Source organism: Crocodylus siamensis, chromosome 1 (assembly GCF_052110815.1).
Source record: "Crocodylus siamensis isolate JL-2025a chromosome 1, ASM5211081v1, whole genome shotgun sequence".
Taxonomy (NCBI): domain Eukaryota; kingdom Metazoa; phylum Chordata; order Crocodylia; family Crocodylidae; genus Crocodylus; species Crocodylus siamensis.
Genome location: NC_143395.1, coordinates 209,671,726 through 209,694,090, shown reverse-complemented (window position 1 = coordinate 209,694,090; position 22,365 = coordinate 209,671,726). Strand labels below are relative to the sequence as shown.

The following is a 22,365-nucleotide window of genomic DNA, read 5'->3' as shown; positions in this document are numbered from 1 at the left end:
GGGGCGAGGCGGGGAGTCCCTCGGCCTGCGCCCCGCTGCGCCGCGCCCGCCTGCAGGAGCCCGCTCCGCCGCCCGGCCCGGCCCGGCTCCCGCTGCCCTTCAGCGTGGGGCGCGCGTGGCGGCGTCCCTGCGGGCCCGCGCCGCCTCTTGCAGCCCGGCGTGTGCTGGCCCTGGCGCGGCTGCCTGGCTCGGCTGGGCGCGAAGCCTGCCGCAGGATGGGCCCCTGGGTTCATAGGCCCATAGGAAAGCCGGGCTGGAAGGGGCCTTGTGCCCTCTGCAGAAGAGGACGGGCCTGTGAGGACGCTGGAGCATCCCAGCCTTTGCTAGCCGCGGGGGGTGGGGTGGTGCCGTGTTCTCCAGTGGAAGGAGAAGGGAGCATCTCTGGATGTGTCCCTTGCTAGAGGCCTTGGAAAAAGTCTCATTGGGGGAACAGAGACGGCATCTCTGCGACACACTGTGCAAGGAGATAGAGAAACGTGGGTCTCTGTTGGGATTTTCTCCAGACTCAGTGAAACTCAATCTGCTTTCTCCTCCTTGTTCCAGGAGCCTCCGAAGTCTGCTAAAAGCACCACAAAATCCAGTGGTGGCACCAGTGGGAAGGATGGAGGGGCAGAGAATTCAGAGGAGGTAAGGACTTAATTCTGTAAGCAGCAGCGTACCTAGACTTCCCATCTTCGTGACCATGGATGGCTTTTCTTCCCACCTGGCCTAAGTGTTTCGCTGAATAATCTCTTTTAAAAGGATCTTATGGAATCAAATAGAAGATGGTGGCTAAGGTAGAGGATGTCTAGTTAGAAGGGCAGGTAATTGGAAAAGAGAGAGGGTGAGGCCAGAACCTGCTTGCGTTCTGTAATAAAAAAGTTAGCCCTGAGCAGCCTGTGGCAGATAGATGCCACTTGGTAGTAAGGAGCAGAGTACAGCAGTGAAGGCTGCACTGAGAACAAAGAGCTTGGATGGAACAGAGTGCTCCCCTTGGCATGGCCACTGTGGAGCTCAGTGAAGTACGTCCAAGATGTTGAGGGAGGGGACAAGAGTGCTACTTTATAAAGCAATTTGCTGAGTTGGAAGGAGTTAAGAGAAAGGAAAAACTGGTGTCAGAGTTAAATTAAGAATGAAGAGAACAGTGGTGGATTTCAGACAGTGGGGGAGGCAGTAGAGGCAAAAGGAGTTCTTCACTGTTATAACACCCCTGGGGCAGCAGGAGAAAGCAGATCTTGGTGTGAATCACATTCTGCAGTAAGAGCTACAGAGAGTTTCCTTTGCTCTTGGTACCAGTGTTTCAAGCCTAAATGCATTGAGGGCAGCAGCAGTACAGGTGGACAGTGTAATAAACTATATTGCATGTTAACATGCAGTTCAAGTTGGAGTCCAGGCAAGTGTGATTTTTGGGGAGGTGGGAGGGAATTGGCTTCATTCCATTTTCAAATAGTGCAGTTGTCTTGAACTTTGTGGGGAAAAAAGGCTCAGCCTCTAAGAGAAGTGTTTATTCTTTCCAGGAATATAAATTTGACAGATAAATTGCCCTGCTGCCACTTTAGCATGGTACATTGCTATTAGAAGATTGGGTGCCCAAGATCTTTTCTTGGCACCTGTCTCATGAATCAGAATGTGTTTTGGTGCAGCTCTAACAAGGGGGTTTTGGACGTGAGACATTTTTAATGTTAGGAAGGGGAATGAATGCATGAAGGTACCCTCGGGGGAAAGTCTGGAGCTAGAGTAGTTGGCCCTCAGGGAGATAGCAATTTAGAGGTCTCTGTCCCTTCTTCATCTCAGCCCATAGGCATCCATGCCTCTTCTGTGTTGTGTGCAGTATCCCCCTCTAGTGTGTTTGTGTGCAGTGTCAACTCCTTAAGATAGTTTATCATCTGAGTTCCTTGGCTGTAAGATAGTAAAGGAGTTCTATCACCAGACATCCACGGTAACACGTGCCTTTCATGTGGTACTTTTCATCCCTTAATAGCAAAGTGCTATGCAGAGGAATGTGAGTCTCAGCATCTTCACGCATAAAGGGCAACCAACAAGGATTAGAACAAAGCATACTAAGGTTGGGCAGTTCCCTGTCCAGATCAATGGGAAGCTGCAGTGCTGCATTCCTAGTACCAAGTGGTGCAGTGTGAAGGTATAAATAGCATCACTCATAAGCTTCTTCCCATGACCCAAAATGGCAAATAATTCTGGTTGCTCCTGGATGCAAAAGAAACCTAGAATATTAAAATAAAAAGGCCTTCATGGCGGTAGAATGCCACATCTGCTTGGGTAGTAAGGTGAAGAGGAAGAAGCCACCTCTGTGTGCTCCCTGCCATGGGGCTCCTTTCTATTGGTCTTCGGTTAAACTTCCATTGAAAGTTGTTTTTCCTTTTTTCTTTCTTTTCTTTCTTCTTCTTTGTAGCAGGTTGATCTGGTGTAGAATGGACAAGTACCTTTCTCTTGATAAGTAACAGTTTATCTCCATTTGGATTAAATTGCTATGTCTATCCAGAAAACAAGAAATGGTAAACTATAATACTCTACTGCGTGCCTTACCCTTTACTTCAGACATCTCTAATGTGGTATTATTGGCTTGATCCTCAGAAGTCAGGGTGAAATCTGTATAATTGTAATGAATTAGATGCATGTACTGTGTGTGATCTCTTGTGTGGGAAGTGAAAGGGTAAGCTTGGATGGTAAGCTTTATGGCAAGGGTGGGCAATTATTTTGGGCAGAGGGTTTTAGCAAGTCGTCGAGGGCCGCGTGACAGGCAGCCAGGGGCAGATAAATATCAATTTTCTAAATTTTGGGGAGGCCCTGTGGGCTGGATAGAATGGCCTATTGGGCTGCATCTGGCCCACGGGCTGCATTTTGCCCACCCCTGCTTTATGGACTGTAGCTGGCCAGGATGTGCTTGTTATCTGTACTGGAATTGTCATGGGTTGCAAATGCCTGTACTGATAGGAAACACACCTGAGCAACTTTTCCTCTAAGCTGAAGGCTGTGTGTAGAGGCTGTTTAGGTTCCCAGAAGAAGAATGGGTAGGAGAGGAGAAGGACAGCCCAGCTCTGAGACTTTCTTCTACCCTCATATCACAGCCCAGGAAGTAGGGAAGGATTTACAGCCAAACTTGCCTCCTTTCCAGGGAGCTTCAAATTGTCCTTTGAAGGAATGGTGTCTAGCTGATGGGCTGTCTAACGCAATATAGAGGGGAGTTCTGGTCTGACAGACCTTACCAAGTGCTACGAACTGGGACTTTTGAGAGGAAGGGTCTGGGCAGCAGGGTTAGGAGCCAGTACAAAAGCTCTGGTGTTTTAAATTCCTGTGCAGTATAATCTTGGTCAGTGCAACTGTTCTGAAAGAGTTGATACACATCCCTCAAAACCAGCCATACTCCTCTGCTGGGGAGAGGAACCCTTTTGTTGTATATATGAGTGCAGAGATTCTCCTGCTTTTCAATACCTTGGCTAGAACTAGTAATGGTACTATATATCCTGTCCAGCATATATTAATTTCTGCCTTGTAGGAGGTCACTGAGGGGCAGACAGCAAGTGGCAGCAGCACTTAGCCAGCAACAGGCTTTTGAGGAGTCTGCATTTGCTAACAGAGATGTTCACAAGAGCAGCAGTCTAGGAAGATAGAGAAAGGGGCCAATGGGGTGGTGGTTTGCTTATGGGACTGAATGATGATGAAACCTCGGGGAGGAAGAGGAGATTACTGTCAAAAGTCAGCCCACTATTAGATGGAGGAGGATTGTTGCTCATCCCTGACCAGAGAGGGACAGGAAGCATAGCTCACACAGTTCGTTAAAGGAGGGTTAATGGCCTGGAAGGAGTGGGAATGCTAGCACTACCTTGAAGGAGGGTGGGAGACGAGTTACTACTCTGTAGCCTGGAGGATAACCCAAGAGTATCGCTGATCAGAGTCCCAGCTTACAGAGTATGAATATGTCCTGGGTATGAGCTGTTGTGATGTTCACTCTAGAGATGTTTCTTTTGGGGTATGTTACTGTAACTTCTGAAGCAGTGCTAAGAGTCCATAGCTGATCAGTGAGCTAAGGTTACTTGAAGGACAGGAAGCTGGATTTTAACAGGGCAATTGGCTAAAGTCACCAGGAGAGACTGTTGCAGGTGTCAGCTCCAGGAACTGTGAGGCAAGAGTGGGGAAAGGAAGGCCTGAGAGCAGGTCAGTGCTACCTCAAGATGCTCAAGAGTGCTGTATGGCAGAATTGGTTTCCAAGCACTGAGGCAGCAGGGAGCAGTTATCCTTAAGGGGGAGTGGCCAGAGAGCCAAGACCATGGATAAAGTAGGGAAAGGAAGATGATGATAAGGGTAGGAGAACAGTGCAGACACTAGGGGCATGTCCAGATGAGCATACACCTCTTGCAGTGTCTCAGGGGTGCACTGATAAATTTTTGGGGCAATACCAATAGTGACATTTAAGGAGGCATATTGGGTAATACTGATCCAATTTCCGATACAGCTGCCTCCAGTTGGTAAGTCAAGTGCGGTGGAAGGGGAGGAAAGGGGCGTGGAGGGGGCTGAACACCTCTCCTGCCCCCTCCCCCCCACACACAGTGAGGGAGGGGACAGGGGGAGGGAAGCTGGAGCCCGGGAGGTAGGGGGGAGGAAGTAGCTCCTGCTGCTGCTTGCACTCCAGGAGGGCAGGGGTGCTGTCCCCAGCCTCTAGTTCCCCCTGGCTGCAGATCTCGGAGGAGCCAGGCAGCGTTATTTTGCCCCAAGTAGCACAATTTGCCTCACACCAAAATGCATGTCCAGGCACGTGCAGTAGGGCAAAAAGCCCCAGCTCAGATTTGTGCCGCTTCTGGTTGAGCTGCTGCAAGTACACGTGACTGCATATGTGGACGTGCCCTGAGAGTCCAGGATGAAGGGAACTGGTAGAGAGCAGGTCAAGGGCTTGGGGCTTATCTATATGCACAGACAAGTCCCCAGAGAGGTGGAAGAGGTAATAAGCCATGGAATTTGTGTGTGAAGGAGGGAGAGTGGAAATCCTTAACTCAGCCTTCATTCTCTGGTATATCCTCCAGACCAAAGCAAGAAGCCTGAAGCCAGAGCAAGAAGCTATGCACATGCTTTGAATCTGAATTTGTGACTTTCCTTCTAGAGAGATTTTTTCCAAGGTGAATAACCTGGGAGCCTCAACTAAATTTTAGTCCCTCCCTAAGCAGCTCTTTTAGCCTGTGTTCAATGTGAATCCCAGCAGGATGTTGTCTAAGTTTTGCATTTTCCAGAAGGGAGGTGGATGCCCAGCCACCATCTTTTGAGATCAGTTAGGGCAGTAGAGAAAAATGACGAGTCATCTTAGTTTCTGTTTCCCACCATACCTGCTTAAGTCAGGAGTGGGTGTGGAAGAGGATGCCTCATGAGCACTGCAGGGAAAAGGCCTACCAGTAGGGAATGTATGATTAAAAGAAAGTTCAGCATGTGCTACCCTCTGGGCTGTACTGTGAGCAGGCAGACCCCCTTCCCGTGGAGAGGGGTTTCTGTGTTCTGTCACAGTTTTTTCCTTAGCTATGTTAAGACCATTTTTTTTCTTTCTTAACTACGTTGGTAAGACTTAACCATTATAACTGCTACTGGGTTTCATGCCAGCTATTTCAAGGCTCTTTACAAGCACCAGTTGAAATGGCAAGGGCTTTTCCAGACTCCAAATGAGGTGAACCTGTTAGTATGCAGTCCCTCAGCTGAGAGTATCCCTCATAGCCTTTTCAAGTGAGGCCACCCCAGTTGGGGACACATCCCATCTGTTTCAGATGTCTTTTGAAAGCACAGTTTCATGTCCTTCCTTCCCCCTGGGTGTCTTCAGGTCCAAGGCCACCTACATTCCTTTTTTGTTTGTTTGTGCCTGTATCATCTCTCCCTCGGGGTGGCACACTTTACAGACTTTGTTTTTCTTCTACCCTGTGGGAAGAGCATAAACTGGCTTACAGTTTCCCTTCTTTTAAAGTTCCTTAGTAGCATTTGAACAAACCTGTGAGTTGCTAAGGATGTTCCGAGACTTGAATATTCAGTACAAGAAGTGAACTTTGGATACCTGGAACATATCCAGAAGTAATCCTGCCAAATTTAGTTTCTGGACTGTGTCATTAGATGAGAGGCCAGTATTCAGGGATAGACTCTTAATGGTGTTTCTAATTGTTTCATAGCATGGACCACCTCTTGTAGCATCTCATGAACATCTCAGTTTCATCAGACTGCCCACCTTACCTTGCTCTGGCAGTCAAAGAACATCTGTGACTTGAGACCTACTTAATGCATGATTCTGCTGTTTTCTTGATTGCCAGGATATATTCCATAAGCCACAATTTCTCATGAAATCACTCCAAAAAAACCAAAACAGTATATTATTCATATAATACACTCTTTTAGAATCTTTCAATCCTTACTGTTATACTTAGACAATTCGACAGTCCCTACAGCCACTCTCACGTGCTTGAGACTTACTGTCTGCAGCAATGGTGGAGCTTCTCTGCCAATCTGCAGCAATAGCAGGGTGTCTCCATCAATCTGCAACATGGAGTGAGGCCACTGGGAAATGCCCACAAAATCAGCCCTTTCTTCTGTGAGCTTGCTGTGATAATGCATTTATTTCACTGTGAGTTCAGTAGGTCCCTATCTATTACAGTGACAACAAATGCCTAGGACAGTGGTCACCAACCAGTGGATCTTGATCCACTGGTAGATCTTGAAGCCTCTTGGAGTTGATCTGAGGCTGGGGTGGGGGGCTGAGTGCTGTGTGCATGCATGCACTTGTCCCAGCCCAGCAGGTCAGTCTGTGTGGGGAGGAAAGGAGCGGAGGCTAGACTGAGGCCCCCGCTGTGAAGGACAGTGCCGCAGAGGCGGGAATAGGGGTAAGTTGAGTGGGGCCCTGGCCAGGTGGGACTTACCTGCTGGGAAGTCATGCCCCCAAATAATTTTTTTCTCATTCTGCCTCAGTCTGTGCCCTCCCCGCCCCTCCCTTCCTTCCCCACAGACTTACCTGTTGAGTGGGGAGGGGAGGGGTGGCAGTGGTGCACGGTAGATCTTGGGTTGCTTTTCAATGCCAAAGGTGATCTTCTGTTTAAAAAGATTGGAGACCACTGGTCTAGGGAATCTGTCAGGAAGGAATTTTGCAGTTGGAAGGAGAAAGAAAGTGTCTATACTTGGACCACCTGCTTTCTGTGAGCCTCAGGCTTTAAACATATGTACTCCATGGCAGTGATCTTTTCCCCAACTTTGTCCCAGACATTCTTGGTATTTGTCATGTGCTTTTGCAGAGAAATTGGGAACAGTGAGGGATTCTGTGGCTAGGTGTTTTTCTTTTCCATCAACTTTGTCATCTTCCTTGCTAAACCAAAGACTCCGGTTTGAGTCAGTTGAACCACAGACCTCCTTTCCCAGAGTTTGCACCATAGCTGTCCTAGGTAGAGTATTTCACAAGTGTTTCAAGGACAGGCTGGTTGCAAGAGTGTGTTCTTGATGGGGTTCCATGGCCAGGGTTTGTGTTCTTTACAGTAACTGCAGAAAGGAGGAGAACTTTCTACTTTACTACCCCTGGAGACTTAAAGGTACATGGTGTGGAAAGAGGGTAAGTGGTGGGTGTCTCAAGCCTCACCTGCCCTACACATTTCCCTTGAGCCCCTACCCTGGGTACCTCTTTAGAGGGCCACAGAGGGGGTGGCTTACTGAGGCTTTGGGAATGATCCTCACAGGAGGTGTGTTAGAAGGACAAAGGGGGTGGCAGTCTGTTGGGTTCAAGTGTCATTTTGGAGCATCCTTCTGTTACTGAATGTGTTTATAGCCAATTACAATAGAAAGCAAGGTGCCATTCATTGAGGGCTGACTGTAGACCAGAGTGGAGTAGGGGGAGGGGTGTGCAGCTGGCTCACTCCAAGCATGAGTCTCAGCTGGATGGGATGCCATGGAAGAAGGTGCAGAGGTGGAAGAGAGAATGAATGATGAGGCTGTGCTAAAGCAAGGGAAGACACCAGAATTCTGAGGTGGCAAGCACAGGACACAGGGCCTTGAAACTAGACCTCACTTCTGCCATCAAGGAGACAGAAAGCTGGCAGCATCCGGATGAATGGCAAGCCAAAATTTCTCCTGGTCCACATCTGTCATAAGATCTGATTGTGAGCTTTGTAGCAAAGACTGTACAGATGTTGGAAGGGAAGGCAGAACTGGGTATGTTCAGTCTGAGTAAGACAAGACTGAGAGGTGACTTGATAGCTGCCTACTACAAGTATGTCAGGGGGGAACACCAAGATCTAGGGGAGCAACTCTTCAGAAAGGCACCCCTTGGGAAGACACAGACCAGTGGGCACAAGCTAATTGAGGAAAAAATAGGTTGGACATAAGGAAAAACTTACTTTCCATGAGGGTAACTAGATTCTGGAACACACTCCCAGCAGAGATGGTACAGTCGCCATCTTTCAAGGTGTTCAGGAGGAGGCTGGACAAGTACCTTGTTGAGTTTGTTTGAGCTCAGTAACCTCCTGCCCATGGCAGGGGACCAGACTTGATGATCTTACAGGTCCCTTCTGGTCCTTTGATTCTGTGATTCTGTAACCTAATGTGGTGGGGTCATGAACTGTCCATGGTCCCTGGGAGCTACTGCAGTAGAAAGAAATAACTTGGGAAGTTTGCTGCAAATCGAAGAAACTGGATGCAAGTCATGAAGGAGTGGGTAAGGCATGGTCAAAAGTGCCCAGTTCCTTCAATCTAGGAAGAGCTGACAGTGTTTAGGGTTGGTAAATAATTTATGAATCTGTGTGAAGGTTGAACAGGATAGAAATGTTCTTGTTATTAACAACATCTGTTTGCATGTCAGGCTTATTGAAGCTTGCAAGTTGACCTACTCTTTTTCTCCATCAGGTCCAGCAGCAGCAGCAGCAGCAACAGCAAACAACTTCAAATAAGCGACCCAGTAATAGTGCCCCCCCACCAACACAGCTGAATAAGATCAAGTACTCGGGAGGACCCCAGATTGTAAAAAAGGAGCGACGACACAGCTCCTCTCGCTTCAACCTGAGCAAAAACCGGGAGTTACAAAAACTCCCTGCCCTTAAAGGTAAGGATGCTGTAGGGTTGCAAGTGCATGTGCCTGGCAAGCCTTAACCTGGATTCTTAGAAGCATTTTCCAAGCAGAACAGCAACAGATAATTCAGTACAGTTGTGCTAATCTTGGCATCTGCAGTACTGTAGGGAGAACATCTGTCACTGCCTCAAAACCAGCCTAAGTACTGAGAGCTTCTAGCAAGTTGCTGCAAGAGGTTCTCCCACCGGCCCATGAAAGGGTTGCATCATCACTATCTGGAAGATGATATGCTTCAGTCCCATTGCATTATTCCACTGGCTCCCTCTCATGGTAGAGTATCTTAGCCTCCAATTAAAAAGCCCTTCTCTTTCAGAGGGAACAAAGAAATTGTCATAAATGCTGTCTTGGGGTGGGGGGGGTCCTCTTCCCTCATTTATCTGCAGCTCCGATTCCCTACAGAATAAGCTTTCAATCTTCTCTGGACTCTCAAGAGCATGTCCTTTTGACAGCAGGAATTTAGGAAACCCATCTCCTTGATCGTGAGATTAATTTGCATCCTGCAGAGAGTCTGGGTCCTTCTCCAGCGTGAGGATCTATACCTGGGTCCCTTTGCACCAAAGTAACTTGCACACCAGTCTCTATATTCTACTTGATTTTTTTTCCACCATGGCTGTTTCCTGCACTCTTGCCTGTTGTCTTGACTCCCTCTCAGTTCAGAATCCCTGTGTAAGTCCCACCTTGCTTTCCTCACCCTCCTCTCCTCATACCTCAGACAACCCCAATGCCTTTCTTCTCACTAAGGAAGCACTTTTGCATTTTATTGCCTGCTTTCCTGGAAAGTTTGCCTTTAACTTTTTATCAGAGATGAGGTTGTGGGGGGACAGACTACTATGACAGGGTGCTTGGTGCGTGCATGTTACTTTAACAGGAGAGGCTGCTTGGGGAGCACCTGCAGGTGGCCAGGGGGGCTGATTAGGGATTCACCTGCCCAGGAGGGGTCCAGGCTTGAATTTCATAAGTCCATGGCCTAAGCTGGCCAGGTAGTCTACCCCTGAGTACCCTTGTGAGAGAAACTCCCGTTAGCAGGACTCCTGATAACCACTGAGCTGGGGTAAGTAGCACTGAGCCCTGGAACAGACCAGGCCTTGAAACAGATAGGCCTGGGGGATAGAGGCAGTGGCTGGAGATTGGTGGTTGTGGGAAGGACTGAAGGGGAGGCATGGAGGTCTCAACTGGCCCAGTGAAAGAAAGATGGGCCAGAAGAATAGAGGGCCTGGGGCCCAGAAAGAGAGCAGTTGAGCCCAGGGAGGACTAGGTACTTGGGAGAAGGTTTGGTGCCTGGTGAGGACCAGGAGAGTCTGGTGCCTTGGGCCTGCCAGAGAGCAGGGCATTGGGCTGGGAGCCTGTAGCCCATGGGTGACGTTAGCAGATCACTTGCAAGGCTTGGGAGTAGGTATTAGTGAGGATGGAGTCCATAAAACTAGCAATTAGCTGCCATTGCCTTAAGGCAATGACTAGGAGTACCTTTGGTCCTAAGAGTAAGACCTGGCTTGGGAAACCCTGGGGCAGCCTACCTTTCATCAGAAATTGATAACATCAAGGTGTGGCAGGTGAGTAAAGGGGAGTCGGTCCTAAGGGGAGTCAGGTTGGCAAGGGCTGAGCGGCCACCAGGGGGCATTGCAGCCACCCCTGGGACAAGGACTTTCTATAACTACAGGCTGTAGTAATGGAAAGCAGGCCTCTTGAACTGATATACTAGTCTTTCAGTGGGGGAAAGATGTGTGCATGAACTAGGAAGTTCCTTGTGTACTTCCGGCACAACATAAACACCAAGTTTATTGAGCCATGGTAGAGATCGTCCTCAAATCAAAGGATTGCTGATAACAAAACACCCAGTTGAGTCTGGTTCCAAGAAATCCTAGAAATGCCACGCTAGAAGGGACTTGAATAGCCCCCTATCTCACCTTCTTGCTCCAAAACAGGGTCAAGTGTGTAGTGTTTCTTACACCTGCAGGATCTCGCTTCACTGAGACAAATAAGCTTAAAAACCTGAGGGTGGTTGAAAAGCTGCTGTTGCTCATAGCCAGTTGTCCTAAATTTACTGATAAGAAAAGCCATTGTATGGAATGGCCTTTCTGTAGTGGCCGTTAGCCATCTGAGTGTCCTGTGAAGCCTGCCTCATCATGGGAGTAGAGAGAGAGATTCTGCACAGAGACATGCATCCTGGTCATGGGCAAGTCATAATACTTGTTGTGATTCTTTGTCACAAAAGGGGTTCCAGAATTAAAACAAGTAATAAAAAACATTTAGCCTTTGTGGTTTGGAATAGCTCCCAAAGAGAGGCTGAGTGCAAGGTGATATGTTGGTATTTGCCAGCAGCCTGAGAGGGCAGCTCCATGAAGGCATGAACTGTTTGGTTTAGTAGGATGTCTTTTGAAATATATCTGAATATATCTGGACAGATTTTATAATCAACCTTACCTATTTCACTATTGATCATTGTAGCAGAAACATACCTTTAACGCAGGGGTGTCAAAACTGGTTGGAGGACCAGACTCCCTCCTCGGGTATGTAGCAGGCCTCACCCAGGCCCACTGATAGCAGCCTTTACCCCAACCCTGCAGTGTGTGGGTATGTGTGTATGGGTGTGTGTGTGCGCGCGCGCGCGCTACAGCAGCTAGAACCCAGGCTTTTGCAGCCACTATGACAGCCAGGCTTCCTGCAGCAGGAGACAGTGCCGTTGTGAGATCTGGAGCATGGCAACATGAGTACCATGGCAGACAGAAACCACTGTCACTGTGGCTCTGGCCATGGTCGTGGTGTTCCCTGCAGTGACAGCTAGAGTCCTGGCCTTTGCCAGGGCTCAGGCAGCTGCACCAGCACGATGCGTGGAGGGCAGAAACCTTTTTGCTGTGGTCAGAGCTGAGGCAGGGCTTCCCATTTCAGCAGCCTGCAGCCTAGTGAGAGCCAGGGCACTGGCAACCCTAGTAGCATCATGGACAAATACCGCCACTATGACCAAAGCCCAAGTTCTGCATGTGTAGGGCTTGCTGCAGTGGCAGGATGCAGGTAGCTCCAGCACCACTGTGGTGGCATTTCCTTCAGTGACAGCCTGTGCATTGGCCAAGAGCTGGGGGCAAGGGCAGCTCCAGTGACGCCATGGTCAGAAGATCCACCACCATAGCACAGCCCACTGCTAGAGCCTGCTGTCAAACCTCCAGTCTGCTGTAGTGGAAAGTGATAGAATGCAGAGATTTTGCTGTGAATTTGGTGGCAGACTTGTTCTGAGCCTTGACTCTAAGCAGCGTCATATTCCTGAAAGATGACCAGATCTTCTTAGTCATGGTATTTCCTTTGCAACAGGGCTGGCTTGTTTTAGCTGCTGCTTTGCTATGACTGTTACCCAGTGTTCGTAATTACTGTTGGTAATGGGTGCTAGTGAACACTGTTTAGCTATAAGCCCAAGCAGGGACAGTGTTTTCAGGAATGGCTCAGAGGTAACCCCTTTTACTGACATCTGCTGCCAGGCAGAGGTAATTTCCCTAGCATAGACTACTGCCTAGTATGGGTGTGTGAAGCTTCGGTCCCTGATTTGATTCGGCCCAATTCGGTGGCCAAATTTCCAGATTCGAATCAAATCAGAGGACCCTTTAATCTCTTCTGAATCGATTTGGAAAGATTTGGCGATTCAGACATAGACACAGCTTTAAATGTTTTTTCTACATACCTCAAAGTACCAGGTGGCTTGTGAATGCTGTGATGGTGGGGTGGATGGAGTGTCCCACAGAAGCACTTGCCAGCTGGAAGTGGACCAGGAGCACTTTTGGCTCACTTATGGGTCCACTGGGGAGCATGCTGGGGGCCCACCCCCGCGCCCTCCCGGCTCAGCGATTGGTACCTCCTGGGTCTGGGGGGGGCACCCAGGGTCCCCCTGCAGCTGATTGCTGAGCCGGTGGGACGTGGGGGGCCCCCAGCGCCCTCCCTGGCAGACCCAGAAGTGGACCAGAAGTACTTCTGGTCTGCTTCCAGGTTCGTTGCTGATAATGGGGGGGGCCCCCCTGTGCTCCTGTGGGATGCTCCAGCCACTCCACCATCGCAGCGTTCATGAACTGTGCCTGGTACCTTGATGTATGTAGAAAAAACATTTACAGCTGTGTCTGTGTCCAAATTGCTGATTCTCCGAATCAGCATTCAATCTGCAGATTCGGATTTGGCCAAATTGAATTGGAGACAGTGATCTGCAACAACAAATCAAATCACTGCCTCCGATTCGGGCTGAATCCAAATCAAATACAGCTTGTTTCGCACACCCCTACTGTCTACCAGCTGAATACAGCTGTTAGGCAGACCAGAAGTCTGTTTTTTACTCAGCCAGTGGAAAAGGCTGAAGCTTCTTGTACTATGGTTTTCCCCTCAGGCCCCGGGGGAGGCACACCTGGGCCACGGGTTAGCGAGGATTTAGTTAGGGAGCTTCTGGAGGGATTGGACGTATTCAAGTCAGCCGGCCCGGATGATCTCCACCCTAGGGTTCTAAAGGAACTGGCTGAGGTCATTGCAAGTCCCCTGGCACGGCGTTACGAGCACTCGTGGTGCTCTGGTGAGATACTGGAGGACTGGAAGAGGGCCAATGTGGTTCCCATCTTCAAAAAAGGCTGGAAGGAGGACCTGGGAAACTATAGGCCGGTTAGTCTTACCTCGAACAGCTTGCCTAGGATTGAGAAAATTATGCTGGCACACATCCAGGAGGGGCCAGCAGGGGACTGCATGCTTAGGGGCAACCAACACGGGTTCATCAGTGGCAGGTCCTGTCAGACCAACCTGGTGGCCTTTTACGATCAGATCACCAGATCATTAGATGCAGGGGTAGCAGTGGATATAGTCTTCCTGGACTTCCGGAAGGCTTTTGACACTGTCTCTCACCCCATTCTCATTAAGAAACTGGGGGACTGGTGTTGACACCTACACAGTCAAATGGGTCGCCAGCTGGCTGGAGGGCTGCACCCAGAGGGTGGTAGTGGATGGGTCCTTCTCAACCTGGAAGGACATGGGCAGTGGGGTCCCCCAGGGCTTGGTCTTCGGGCCCGCACTGTTCAACATCTTCATCAGTGATTTGGACGAGGGGGTAAAAAGCACCCTGTTCAAATTTGCTAATGACACTAAGATGTGGGGGGATGTGGGCACACTGGAAGGATGCAACAGGATGGGTTTCAACACAGACAAGTGCAAGGTGATGCACCTCGGGAGGAACAACTGGCACCATACCTACAGGTTAGGGAACTCCCCTCTTGTCAGCACGGAGGCGGAAAAGGATCTGGGGGTCATCATTGACTCCAAGATGAACATGGGCCGGCAGTGTGGGAAGGCAGTTAGGAAGGCCAACCGCACCTTGTCATGCATCCACAGATGCATCTCAGGCAGGTCCAAGGAGGTGATCCTTCCCCTCTATGCGGCACTGGTCAGGCCGCAGCTGGAGTACTGCATCCAGTTCTGAGCGCCACGCTTCAAGAGGGATGTCGACAGCATGGAGAGGGTCCAGAGGAGGGCCACTCGTATGATCAGGGGACAACAGGGCAGGCCCTATGAGGAGAGGCTATGGGACCTGAACCTGTTCAGTCTCCAAAAGAGAAGGCTGAGGGGGGATCTAGCGGCCTGTTATAAACTAGTCACGGGGACCAGCAGGCATTGGGGGAGTCCCTGTTCCCCCAAGCACCACCAGGGGTGACCAGAAATAACGGTTACAAGCTGGCAGAGGGTAGGTTTAGGTTAGATATCAGGAGGCGCTACTTCACAGTCAGGGCTGCTAGGGTCTGGAACCAACTTCCAAGAGAAGTGATGCAGGCTCCTACCCTGGGGGTGTTTAAGAGGAGGCTAGATGAACACCTTGCTGGGGTCGTTTGACCCCAGTATTCTTTCCTGCCATGGCAGGGGGTCGGACTAGATGATGTGCTCAGGTCTCTTCCGACCCTAGAAACTACGACTATGAAACATCTGGTAGCAATATAGCAAAGAAACAACTTCATTAATAAAGGGCCTAATATAAGTGAGGGCATGGCCCATTTTGGCACCTGTCTCCTTTACTAGCATGTGCTAGAGAGGGGCACTCCTGTGGCAAGAATGCTAGCTGAGGACTTGGGAGACCCAGTTTCCAGTCCTGATGTGACTGGGGAGCTGTACTCAGCGAAAATGTGTTTGATGTAGTGCTGATATACCTAGATCACTTAAATAAGTATCCCTTGTGTGGAAACCTTTCTTCCAACATGTGGGTGTCTCTATTGGCTTCTCGTATGTTACATGGGAAGAGAAAATGTCCGCATGAAAAAGCTACACCCCACTAACTGGCAAAACTTTCCTGTCTGGGCAGGGCCTTCATTTCTCTGTGTCAGTTATCCCTTCTGTAGGTAACAGGAATGAGAGCACTGCTTTGTCCCATGGCAATGTTGTGAAGCTGAACACAGTGGAGATTGTCTGATATTTGGATCATACAAAAATAGGGCTTCATGTCAAATGCTTATCTAGCCAGACATCCCGATCAGCAGTGGGTGGTGTAGAAGAGAAACGCTTCCATGCTTTATTGTCCCTGTCAGATGCTCCCCCCCATGAACGAGAAGAGCTGTTCATACAGAAGCTGCGACAGTGCTGTGTTCTCTTTGACTTCATCTCTGACCCGCTCAGTGACTTGAAGTTCAAGGAGGTGAAGCGGGCAGGTCTCAATGAGATGGTGGAATACATCACACACAACCGCGATGTCATCACTGAGGCCATCTACCCTGAAGCTGTCATCATGGTAGGGACCCTGGCCAGCTTTCTGTGATTTTTTCCCATAAGGGGCTGGGGTCATCAGGACTGGGAGAGGCTGTTTGTACATGTCAAGAAATTAAAACTGTGGAGATGAGTGAGTGAGGGCAGCTAGTGAAAGGAAAGATAACTTGTCGGGAGGAGCATGAGAGTGTCCGGTATGTGCACTTGCAAAGGAAGCTGGATCCAATTTATGTATGAGGAGAGGGCAAGGGCAGACTTTGTTCTTGGCACAGGCAACACCTGTGGAGTTTGTGGGTGGCATGAGAGCAGTAATTCTTTGGTCTTCAGCAAGGGAGCTGTTTGTGGGAGCACCTGCAAAGAGCACTACCTTTGCGCTGCTCTGCTAGTGAGAGGGCTCTGGGAGAGCTTTGCTGTCAGCAGGACCATTGCAGTGTGTGAGGGTCTCTTCTCTGCATTTCACACCCATCAGTTTTCAGTGAACCTCTTCCGGACACTGCCCCCTTCATCCAACCCGACAGGAGCTGAATTTGATCCTGAGGAGGACGAACCTACACTAGAGGCTGCCTGGCCACATCTCCAGGTAAGGAGAAGTGGGAGCTGTCATTAGCCTTTCTCCACACCAAATAGCAAAAGGCTGCCAGCTGTAACTTTGGTTTTAAGGGGAGAGCTAGAAGCCACCTGGTGAGCAGGGTTGAGAAAAGACAGGTGCCAGGGTGAGGAGTGATAGAGAAGATAATGATTCTGCTGTGCATGGGATTAAACCTTTTTTTCCTGCCAGTATTTCTCACTGTGTTTCCCTGGGGTAAGTTACCTGGCCCATTTCTAAACTAATTCTTCAGTGCCCTGCAAATGAATGCTGCTCGGTCCTGGGGGATGCTGAGGTGGGCTGAAAATGAGCAGTTGTTCTAAAGCACTTGGGGAGCATTGTATTTTGGTAGTAGGTGATACAACCCTTGGGGAATTTTCCTCTGTCTCTCGTGTCCCATGGCACATCTTTCAGTCCTTTGGCACAGGAGGGTTAACTCCATCATGTATCAGCATCACTATTTTCCTCTGGCACTAAGCTTGTTGGCTGGCTAACCAGCAGGGTGATGCTTCTTGGAGGGGGGCTATTTGGTCCCAGTGGGAGCTTTGCTTGGACATCCACTAATACAACTTTACTTAGCACTTTAAAAAGGCCTGCTTTTAAAACCAAAAATAAATGAGTAAAACTTAATGGAAGCAAACAGTCCAGCAGCAGAAGTATGAACATAACTGGGAAATTGGGAAGGGGCACTTCTAAATGCTCACTAAGCTAGAATTCCTGGAAAATGTACTTGAACAGCTTGCTGGTGATTGCAGCAGTAAACTTGGTTCATCCAGAAAAATGGAGTTCAGAGAAAATTAAAGCAGTTGCTTTATTGGGTCTGCAGGCACCTGCTCAGAGAGAGACCTGTTAGAAAAGGGCTGTTCACTGTAGTGGGGAGCACCAGAATGAGGGCTGAACAAAAAAATACTCAAATTGGAACTAAGATGCCATTCTTTGGCAGTAAGGGGTAACTCACTATTGCTGCAGCTTATCTAGGGATGCTTGTGTTCATACTAGGTGGGGTTTGGCAGATCCACTGTAACATTAATCACTGGGTTCTTGTTTTGTGTCGAGCAAGGCTGGTGACTCCCCTGGCATATTCATGGCAGGTAGTCTGTAACTTTGCTTTGCCCAGAGCTGCCTTTGTACAGCTTGAGTATCCCTCGTGGCTGGTCCCACAAGGCAAGTCTCTTAGTTCCTTCTACGCTGAGACTGGGCACTGAGACCTCATTTGTCTCTGTGATCCCCACTAAGTAAGTCCAGACTACCTTGACTCCTGCCGGGGACTTTGCATAAAGGGAAGCGACTGGTCATCACCGGGGCAGCCACTCCAAAACCAACTAATTAACTTAGTCAGCTGAGGTACAGCAGAGTCCCTAGGTTAGCATGGCCAAGCCATATATCAAACACAGTGTACAGAAACAACTGTCTGGCCTGCTGTGTTCTCGTAGCATCCATCTTGTCCGTCTGTCCCTTGATGTTCCCCTTTCTCTTGTGTGAATTATCATTTTGATCATTTGCCGTTTCTGGCAGAGATGTGGGGGAGGGGGAGGGTTTAGTTCCTGGCAGAGGAATAAGATGACATCCTTCCCAGTTCCAACTACTGATAATCCAATGTTTCCACCAGAATTGATAGCCACTGCTCCATTCAACGCAAGGGAAATAATTAAAAGATTTAATACAGTATATGAATTCAGTGAAATGTTTTAATTTTTTTAAAAGCGCTCTCTTCCTTCCCCCTTCAGCTGGTGTATGAATTCTTTCTACGGTTTCTGGAATCGCCTGATTTTCAGCCAAATGTAGCCAAGAAATATATTGACCAGAAGTTTGTTCTGTCAGTAAGTGGTGGCAGCTCTTACCACCTCTTCTCATGTTTGAATGGAGGGACCCCCAGCAGTCACTGTCCAGGCAGTCCCCAAAGCCTTGTGAAAGGGATGGTTAGAAGGCATCAGGAAAGACAGTGCCGGGGTGCCTCACATTTCTCCATGCCTTGCTGAAAGAGCTTGGTGCTGAGAGAGAATCTGTATAAGCTGTCATCAGTGACTTTTACCATAGGCCTTATGGGAGATATGTGAGAGAGAATCTGTTTCTGAGGCCATGGGTCGTGAGGGCCTGGGAATGGGTAGGGTATGGATGTCCTTACCCCACAAGGGTTGGGCTGGCTGAGGGAACTACTGGGGGAGGGGTGTGGTAAATGTCTCTGGGCTGGGGTCAGAGACTCTCAAAGACCCTGGCTGCTGTTATTGCATGGGTTCACCGTAGTCCGGTTGCTGCTTGGGCTGCTGCTGCCACCACAACAGGGGCATCTGTCTGGCATCCCTTGTAAATCAGAACCTGGGGCTGGTGTGCTATCTCTAGTTACATCACTGACAGGGACTGACTGAACCTTTATTTCCACAGTTACTGGATTTGTTTGATAGCGAAGATCCCAGAGAACGAGACTTTCTCAAGACCATTTTGCACAGGATTTATGGAAAGTTCCTGGGCCTGCGAGCATATGTGAGACGGCAGATCAACAACATATTTTACAGGTGAGGTCCTTCCCAGTGCTGCTGGCCTAGCAAACAGGCTCAGAAGACCTGTAGAAACAGAGCAACAGACTGAGGTTTTACTCCTGACCTTGCCAGTGACTAGCCAAGTAACTTGGGACAAGCCGTGTTGCCTCACTGTGCGGAGATGTGAGTGAAGATTCCTTAATGCTCTGTGCCTCCAACTGATTTGAGGAGGGACCTCCTTTTTCCCCTTTGCACACCCTAAGAGTACCCACAGTTGATCAGGGTGCTTTCCCACATCCTGCAATATGGACAGCATTGGGTCTTCTGTGACTTACCTGTTACTGTAAAGCTCTCTGAAATCTCCCTTTCTGCCTAGTAACCTGCATCTTATGTTTGGCAGTGACCCTTCCTCTCCCATCCCCCTTCTCAGGTTTATCTATGAAACGGAGCATCACAATGGGATTGCAGAGCTACTGGAGATCCTGGGCAGGTGAGGGCCTTTGTCCCTTTCCATATGTATTTTGACATTTCTAGGAGACTGGGGCCTTTTGAGTTGGATGGGACCTCACAGCGTAAGATATTGTATGAGGCAACAAACTTACTTGGCCTAGTGTCAGGACCAGTCCACTACTTTGGCTGACTTCACACGTTACTTCTCAGCTTCAGCACGGTTCAGTTGCTGAGGTGACTTATACTTCATCTGAGTCACAGAATACACTTCTTGTAATTTGTGTCCAAGCATACACTCAAAGCCAAGAGAGTTTTCCAGACCAGTCTTGTGGTGGGCACAGTCCTTCTTTCCCCAGAGGTTTGTTTTCCTTTTGACAGATACTATTACAATTCTGTCCTTGTTCTGGGTCAAGTTTTAGGCCTTTACAATTGTGTTTGCTCTCACCACCCCCCTCTTGTATCCAGTGGTTGCTGCATCACTTTACTAGGAGGCAGTGGATGCATCTACATGAGACGCTATGATGCAGTAGCAACAAGCTACTGTGCCATCACTCATTGCTACTGCTTAGTAGCATTACTGGGCACTAACAATGTTGCAATGCTATTGTGTAGTAGTAATGAGCTACTGCGCAGTAACTTTGGTGAAAAAAATGTGTGGCGACGGTACTGCACAGTAAAGGTGGTTACTGCTCAGTTGCTTAGTACTTGCTTATGCAAGTATTAAATGACTGCGCAGTAAGAACTGCGCACTCCTCTGCATGTGTAGATGAAACCAGTATTTGGGAGAAGTCTCTGCTATGAGTAGTCGCCCTGTGAGTCCTGTATGAGTGGACTTTATGGTACCATTAGCCAATTGCCCATCAAGAATGATGGGGGACGGGTGGGAGGGGAGTGGGATGGAGTGCCACCACCTAATGCCCCATGCTGCCACTGTTCTGGCTCTTGCAGGGAGTGGGGCCCCAGTGCTGCTGCCCCGGTTCCCCCACCCTCTGTCTGGTCCTGGTTGTGGCTTTGCAATCATGGCAGTGCTACCCCATTCTTGGAGCACTTTGATTGGCTGTTTCTGCCAGCCAATCAGAGTGCAAATAAAGCCTGACCAATGGATGGACAGACAAGACAGACTTAGGCTTTGATAATATTGGAATTGTCTCAGTCTTTTCTTCTTGTGGTCTTTTCTCTGTACTGCTATATGTAGGTGTGGTAGAATAGGTCTAGAAACTGGTTGTATGCTTCAGTTAGTCTGATCCTCATACTGGGTCCCTACACTAATAACATCAATACGTCTCTCCCTTTCCCTCAGTATAATCAATGGGTTTGCTTTGCCTCTGAAGGAAGAGCACAAGATGTTCCTCATTCGAGTGTTGCTACCTTTGCACAAGGTGAAATCGCTGAGCGTCTACCACCCGCAGGTGAGAAGTGCTTTTTGTCAGCAGCGCAAAGCCAGCGTGTGAGCACCCTGGATTCATTTATAGTAATTTTCTAGGCTTGCTGCAAAGCTCTTTCTGTGGGGCCTTCTGAAGTTTCTGCGCAGTCACCCCTCTCCTGTCTGACTAGAACTCTCACTCCCAGGTATGCTTGTAGATGGTAGTCCTTCACTCCAGCCTGTTAACTTGCTGCTGCTGGCTCCTAGCCAGTGTGAGTGGGTGCTGCTGCTCTCCCTCGTCTTGACTGTTAAGCTTATTCATCCTTTGTCTCTGGTGGCATGTGGCCCTGGTGTGGTCAGATGGCTGAGGGCCCTGAAATCCATTTCTTATCCTAGGGTGTGTAGGGGAAGCATAGGTCATTACTATTAACAACTTTTTTTTGTCTTTGTTTCTCTATGTAGTATCAACATTATGCTATGCACTCACACTGATACAGAGACCAGCTCCCTGCCCTAGGGAGTTGCTGATCTATATAGATCAGAACTCTAGCAAATGGAGTAATGAAAGCTTTGATGCTGAGTGGTGAGGCCCATCATAGCATCTTGTTCCCTGACCTTGCTTGAGAAGGTGGGACTCACTGGGTTGCCCTGTTTGTTCCCTCTCTGCATGCATATGTTGATTTGTTAAATTGGTGGCTGCTGATTTGTGAATGTGCAGTCACAAAACTACTCTGGTACAGTATGAGGATTTAAGCTGTGTTTCCCAAAGGCCTGTGCCCTAGTGATTGAACTTAGGGAGGCCCTCCATCGGTTGTCAGGCAATGTCTTCTTTGAGTTGGCAACTGGTTGCCACTCCCCCTCCCCTCTCTCCCCCATGATCAGCTCTAATGTAGCTTTTTGACCACACTGTATGGTAAGTGCTTGCTTTTCACATATATTCACTGATGTCTGCCTGCCCCTGTTAATGCTTGGAAGAGTTCTAACCATGCTGTTTTTTTCCTGTGACAGTTGGCGTACTGTGTGGTGCAGTTTTTGGAAAAGGACAGCAGCCTGACAGAACCAGTAAGTGTCTTCTCTTGGCCTTGTCATATCAGTCAGATCCCAGAATTTTCCCCCAGAAGATTGACTGTGGACAGTTTTGCAATTAATTTGCTTTTGCTCTGTTCCGGAGGACCTGAGGATGGACTGGATTTATTTGTTCCGTGGAACAGTGCGATGTCCTGAACAGTATTGGTTATGTAACCTTTGAGATGTTGTTGCAACCATAGGGTAGGGATGGACACCCTGCTCAGGAATGGCCATTCTGACTATGCTTTCTGAGCAGCTGATCTAAGAAATCTTCTTAGAATCATAGAGAAGTAGTGCTGAAAGGAACCTTCAGAGGTCATCTAACCCAGCCCTTTGCCTGGGGCAGGATCATCTATGTAAACCACCCTGTATGAATTCATTGCCTAGTCTCTTAGCAAAACTGCACAGTCAATCCTGACGCACACCCTAAGATCGAACAACCTAACCTGCCACAGTAAAACAGGGGGACCATGGCAGCCGATGTTCTGCTGCTGCAAAGGTTGTTAAAATATACCTGAAAGATCCCAGGAAGAGGGCTACATCTCCTGCTGCAGAGAAAGCAAAAAAAAAACAAATCCCACGATCTGTACCAATCTGACCAATCTGATCACCCAAACTACGGTGATCGGTCTGACCTTGAGTGGAGGGGCAAGACTCC

At 48.8% G+C, this 22,365-nt stretch overlaps 1 protein-coding gene across 6 annotated transcripts in view; it reads left to right on the top strand.

The window, feature by feature from the left end:
* PPP2R5D (protein phosphatase 2 regulatory subunit B'delta) overlaps positions 1 to 22,365 on the top strand; it is a 65,318-nt gene that overhangs the window by 260 nt on the left and 42,693 nt on the right. For all 6 annotated transcript variants that reach the window (XM_090054149.1, XM_090054165.1, XM_090054172.1 and 3 more), the window contains exons 2-10: positions 544 to 627; positions 8,842 to 9,037; positions 15,589 to 15,788; positions 16,233 to 16,343; positions 18,077 to 18,169; positions 18,732 to 18,862; positions 19,257 to 19,316; positions 20,577 to 20,685; positions 21,648 to 21,701. In XM_090054149.1, the coding sequence (XP_089910275.1) occupies positions 544 to 627; positions 8,842 to 9,037; positions 15,589 to 15,788; positions 16,233 to 16,343; positions 18,077 to 18,169; positions 18,732 to 18,862; positions 19,257 to 19,316; positions 20,577 to 20,685; positions 21,648 to 21,701 (1,038 nt within the window). The remainder of the gene's footprint in view (positions 1 to 543; positions 628 to 8,841; positions 9,038 to 15,588; positions 15,789 to 16,232; positions 16,344 to 18,076; positions 18,170 to 18,731; positions 18,863 to 19,256; positions 19,317 to 20,576; positions 20,686 to 21,647; positions 21,702 to 22,365) is intronic.